Source organism: Candoia aspera, chromosome 4 (assembly GCF_035149785.1).
Source record: "Candoia aspera isolate rCanAsp1 chromosome 4, rCanAsp1.hap2, whole genome shotgun sequence".
In the NCBI taxonomy this organism is placed as follows: domain Eukaryota; kingdom Metazoa; phylum Chordata; class Lepidosauria; order Squamata; family Boidae; genus Candoia; species Candoia aspera.
This window is the reverse complement of record NC_086156.1, coordinates 89,487,205-89,493,421: the sequence shown is the minus strand read 5'-3', so window position 1 is coordinate 89,493,421 and position 6,217 is coordinate 89,487,205. Positions and strand designations below refer to the sequence as shown.

General features: G+C 35.6%; 1 protein-coding gene across 1 annotated transcript; it reads left to right on the top strand.

Annotated features, from left to right (window-relative positions):
* Positions 1-2,433: 2,433 nt before the first annotated feature.
* On the top strand, positions 2,434-3,387 carry LOC134496442 (olfactory receptor 6B1-like). Its single transcript, XM_063302169.1, has one exon. The coding sequence runs from the start codon at positions 2,434-2,436 to the stop codon at positions 3,385-3,387; it is 954 nt and encodes a 317-aa protein (XP_063158239.1).
* The last annotated feature ends 2,830 nt before the right edge of the window (positions 3,388-6,217 follow it).

Sequence of the window (6,217 nt, the reverse complement as noted above, 5' to 3'; positions counted from 1 at the left end):
TATAATTTCCTGATGTCGTGATTTCCGCTGAAGTTCCTCTGTTTTCTTTTTGTGTTGACACTTTTTAAAGGAAATGCAAGGAAGTGAAATTTATTCCAGTACGTGTGCTGAATTTTCCAACAATTCCTCTCTAGTTCATATGGTTAATATGCACATTTTTATTTCCTCAAGTCAGTTTTTTTTTAATTCACAAGGACCCAAGAAAAGATGTTTTCAATAATGCTTATTTGTTTTTCCTCATGCATTTATACATTTTTTTTTATTTAGTTGGGAACAAGACACATTATCGGATCAGTAAGCCTCAGATAGTTCATGCCTATGAATTAAAAGAAGGTAAGATTCATTTCGGTATGTTTTCACTCTATATTGTACATAGCATAACATAATTTCTGTATATTAGAACTGAATTGATTTTGATCCTTCTATCTAACGATTTAAATTTACTTTAGATTTTGTACTTTGTTTTCCTCTTTCTGCATTATGTTTTTACATAATTACGTAGTGTTTTACTACTTTTTCTTATATGTCTGAATATTAAATTTTGTTCTGCATAGTACTCAGATAGCTTGGTTATTTGGAGATGCTATAGAAATAGATATATAGATATATACAGTAGTTTTATACACATACCATCATTTATAATTACACTTCCGTCCATTAAATGTACAGGTAAAACATTTCTTTCCTTCCTTCCTTCCTTCCTACCTTCCTTCCTTCCTTCCTTCCTGCCTGCCTGCCTGCCTGCCTGCCTGCCTGCCTGCCTGCCTGCCTTCCATATCATATTTTTACTCTAATATTCTTTGAGGAATAACCCAAAGCAGCCACAAAATATCCCATATTCTCTATGTTAGTAATCCTTGGATTAGTAATCTATTATATAGATTACACATTATATATAATTATAGATTATGTATATTCTATATTAATATAAACTTTTATATAGATTATAGATTATATATAATTATAGATTATATATATTATATAATCTATAATTATATATATATATATATTATAATTATAGAAGTAAGAGTGAGGAAAAGTGGCAATTCAACAAGCTGCATAACATTTAACTCATTTAAAATTTAACTTAAATGACCATATTCATTTCACATCCAAGCCCAATTTGTGTGCTGCATGTATGTGTTTGTGTGTATGTGTGTGTATGTGGGCATGTGCTTCACATTGGGTTTCTTTAAGTAGATAACAACAGAAGTGACACCAAGAAAAGGGAATTCTGGTTTATTTTAAAATTACCTTTGTTTTTCTAACCAAGAGATGAAAAATAACCAATAATAGATTTGGCAGCTGCCACTGAGCAATTCTCGGCTAGCAGAGAGACTGTATCAGGTTGGGATAGCAGTGAGAACACCCTCACACCGAAAAATGTAACTGGCTCCATAATTATCATTATTATTCCTGATTGTATATTATACATAGTGATCATGGTTTCTTGCCTTTTCAGGAAACCAGCAACTGAATTATCCGCACTTTGAATATTTAGCAAACTCTGAGGTGAAGAACTGCAAGAAATTCTTGCTTCATTTTGTTGACATTTCCATTCATCCTTTCCCACAACCTGATTTTTTCCCACCCTGAAGGGTATCCCGAAGCTACAGCTGATTCAGAATATGGCCACACGAGCAGTTTTGGGAGCCCCAAGGAGGGCAAATATAATACCATTGCTGCGCAAACTGCACTGGGTGCCAGTTTGCTTCCGGGTCCAATTCACGGTCTTGGTTGTCACCTTTAAAGCCCTACATGGCATGGGTCCAGGCTACCTGAGGGAGCTCCTCACCCCCGTTGCATTGACCCGTCCCACCTGGTCAGGCAGTGAGGTCATGTTATGGACGCTGCCCATGAGAGAGTGTCAGTTGGCAGGTTTCAGGAGGAGACCCTTCTCTGCAGTAGCACCCGCCTTCTGGAATAAGTCACCCCCAGAGGTAAGGCAGCCCCCCACTCTCCTGGCCTTCTGGAAGGTTGTTAAAACCTGGTTGTGCCACCTTACCTAGGGTGGGAAGAAAGATAGCCAATCATGGTGGTGGTTGGCACCTTGAGCGGGGCAATAATAACATCGCTATCGTGAATTTTATATTTTATATTATATATTTTATATTTATATATTTATATATTTATATATTTATATATTTATATATTTATATATTTATATATTTATATATTTATATTGTATTTTTAGTAATTTAGTTGTATTGTATTGTAATTTATTTATATTGTATTGTTTTAATTATATTTTATTCTTCTATTTTAATTGTTTTTTAACCACCCAGAGTTGTTATAATATGAGATGGGCAGTAAAGAAATATGACAAATAAATAAACTAACTAAAAAACCTCTCCTCCTAAATTGTCTCCATTTATCTTGTAAATTTCATCATGTTTCTGTTATCCTTTGGCCCTGCAGATTGGTGTATGAGACATGGAAGTGAAGAACCTGACCAGAGTCCAGAAGTTTATCCTCCTGGGTTTCCCTACTGTCCTAGAACTCCAGAGGCTACTATTTGTAGTATTCCTTTTTATTTACATTCTCACTCTTTTGGAGAATACTATGATCATCGTCCTCATCAGGACAAATAGCCACCTCCAAAAGCCCATGTATCTTTTCCTCAGTCACTTGTCTTTCCTGGAGACTTGGTATATTTCTGTGACTGTTCCCAAACTCCTGATTAACTTCCTAGTAACAGACAAAAGCATTTCCTATGAAGGCTGCATGGCTCAGCTATATTTCTTCATATCTCTAGTCTGCACTGAATGTGTCCTTTTGGCTGTCATGGCTTATGACCGTTATGTTGCCATCTGCCATCCACTGCGCTATCCACTTATATTGACTGCCCAGCTTTGCTTGCAGCTAGCAGTGGGTTCCTGGCTCACTGGTTTCCTAATTTCTATGCTCAAGGTTTTTTTCATTTCACGTTTGAGTTTTTGTGGGCCCAATGTCATCAACCATTTCTTCTGTGACATTTCACCCTTGCTCAATCTCTCCTGCACTGACCGCACTGTAGCTGAATTGGTGGACTTTGTATTTGCCCTTCTTATCCTTATAATTCCACTCTCTGTCACAATTGGCTCCTATGTGTTTATCATAGGCACCATTTTACGTATCCCTACAACCCAAGGAAAAAGAAAAGCCTTTTCTACCTGTGCCTCACACCTCACAGTGGTTATTATCTTCTACTCAGCTACACTCTTCATGTATGCAAGACCAAGGAGAATCCATTCTTTCAACATCAATAAGCTTGTGTCCATTGTCTACACTATTGTTACTCCCATGCTGAATCCGTGCATTTATTGTCTAAGGAATCAGGATGTCAAGGAAGCACTGAAAAAAAAATTTTGCAACTTAAGTCCTGAGAACATGTTTCATGATCATTAGACTGATGACTAATGGAATTTATCTCATCAGGCAGAAATAATAACCTTTTGTGTATGTACATGTGTGTGTTGGTGTATTGTAAACAGAAATGTTCAAAACTTCTAGGAGGAAAACTGTGAACTTTGTTGGCAAACTTATTTTGTCCACTTTGTATACCTGTGAAAGCCAGTCTTTGACCACAATGGGATATAATTTTAATTAATAAGAAAATAAGAACATGTAGGGGAGAGTTAGAGATTCGGAAATCGTGTGGAGAAGGCCACCATACTTTTAGCTCTTGCATTTGAATAAATATAACAATTTATCTAAATTTAAAAGGTAGTTACACACAAATTTTTCATTACATTCTCTTTTTCAAACAATGATTCCAAGTTCACCATGAAGGACAGATGTCAGGTTATGTGAATATTCAGGTTAACACATTCTATTTCTCAGTGAGGTATCTTTTTATGTTTAGCTGGGTATAGTTGGGAATAGGACAAAAAAAAAAAGAAGATAAGAAAAAAGTCAGTTTAGTTCTTTATGCCTGAAATTCTTTCTTTTCCTGTATTACTAAAACAAACAAACAAATTGTGTTCACTGCAACCTTATACACACGTTGCTCAGAATATGCCTGATTGAACTCAGATGGACTGAATTCCAAAAGCAGTATGCATACAGCAGTTTGGTTCATTTTAGTAAATAAACTTTGCATATCCATCTGGGTTGGGTTTTCACATGTTATTCCATTCTGTCCAATGTTATCCATATTTTCTACCTTTTTCTTTAAAAGACAATACAGGCAAGAACTTGCTGTCAGTAGCCATTCTCTTCCTCCTCCTCATCTAATGTGGAAGTAAAGACATGCTTTAATGTCATTACTTCCTTGTGATATATACATATACATATACATATACATATACATATACATATACATATACATATACATATACATATATATATATATATATATATATATATAAATACACACACACACACACACACAAATATATACATACACATACATACATATATATATTGTCATCATTGCTTGTTTTGGGTGCTACTGAGATGACTTGATCTAGATTAGGACATGCAGGGCATGGTTGCTTGAGCTCTTCTCATCCCCCTACCCACTTTGGTCCTATCCATACTGAGTTCCTTCCTTGCATCTACAAGTTCTGCAACACTAGAATAACAAAGGCATCTATAATTTTAAAAGAACTTTTTGGTTGTGGGGCTGACATCTTAATCAATTGAGAAGCCTCATTCTAAATGATGTGTAGTTTTTATAGCTCTGACCTGTTGGCTTTCTTTAAAATGTTGAAATCCAGGCTCTTCCCCCAGGGACTGAGCCAGGGTGGTAGATTATTGTTTTTAATCAATCAATCAATCAATCAATTAATTAATTGAAATTTAATTAATTTGTTTTGTTAGGATTATAAGAATGATTATAGTTCACTTCTGACAGGATTCTATGATTAATGGTTTTAAAAGCTGCTGACAGATCAAGTTGGGCCAGAATGGGTGCACCACCCCTATCCCAGGCCTGCCAGAGATCATCAACAATTATGATCAATGCTATCTTTGTACCATATCCAAGTCTTAAATCCTGTTTAAAAGAGTCCCAATAATTCACTTCTTCCAGATTTATGTCCCTCCCCCCCCCAAGAAACTCAAAGCCCCTAGTTCTCTCTAAACATTAGAAAAAAAAGTTGGATTTTCTTACATCTATACCTTGAATTCTAACTACTGTATCAAATCACCTCAGAGATTCTCAGAAGCCCAAACCGTTTTATCTAATAATCATTAAAAAAGCACAAGATAAATGATAATAGATGAAAATAAAATAAGCAAGAAAAAAAAGATAGATAGATAGATGACAGAGAGATGACAGAGAGATGATGGAGATAGAGATAGAGGTAGAGATAGAGATAGAGATAATCTGAAAAAAGTCAGAAGGCCCAGGTCATTGGCCTCCTATCTCCCTTCTTCTGATTCTTTCTTGAAATGTATGCTTTTTATGGATACTGCTCAGCTGTACAACCATTGCTCCAGTAGGAAATAAAGCTGTACAATTTAATGCTGGGGTCCTGCCATTGATCATATTGTTTCAAATATGGATGGGGAGTGGAGACTGAGTTTGAATTTGTTGATTGTTTGATTGAAAGTCTTCATAATCCCTTTTAGTACAAATGCCCTCTTTTTTCCTGAGACAATCATAGAAACATGTGTCCTTGTTTATGGGATCTAGTATGATTAAGGGGGGGGAGGGGAAGGTACATCTCAGAAGTGTGTAAACTGCCATAGCACCATGTCTGCAAAATAATAATATAACCCTTACTTCTGATCTTGCCAGCTACTTTTGCAGGGACATTATGACAACCAGAAGCAAACTTTCATCTCCCATGAGTATCAGATCAGCTGAATTCTTATTTACCCAGGCAATTCAGGCAGGTTGATGGATCTGTCCTGAAAAATTTCAGTTCAACCCAGGGGAATCCAGCATCACAGTTCCTTGCTTGAAATAGCTAGTTTTCTATCAAAGGTGAATCAAACTTGGGAAAATTTGGTTGAACTGTTTTCTCACCAGGTCAGAGTTTCATTATCGTTGACCCTGCTTTTAAAACTAAAACTAAAATAATAATAATAATATTTGATTTGCTTAAAATTTAACCAAATGTGGTATAAGCAATAATATGAAATATTCACAGATGCAGGTAAGTGATGCAATAGATTTTATGTGTTTGCTGGCTCGCTTGATGAATTATGTTCAATTTCTCTCTAGAAAATGGGTGACTTTTCATTACTTTTGGTGATGAAAATGTTTCAAGGGAAATAAAAGACAAGA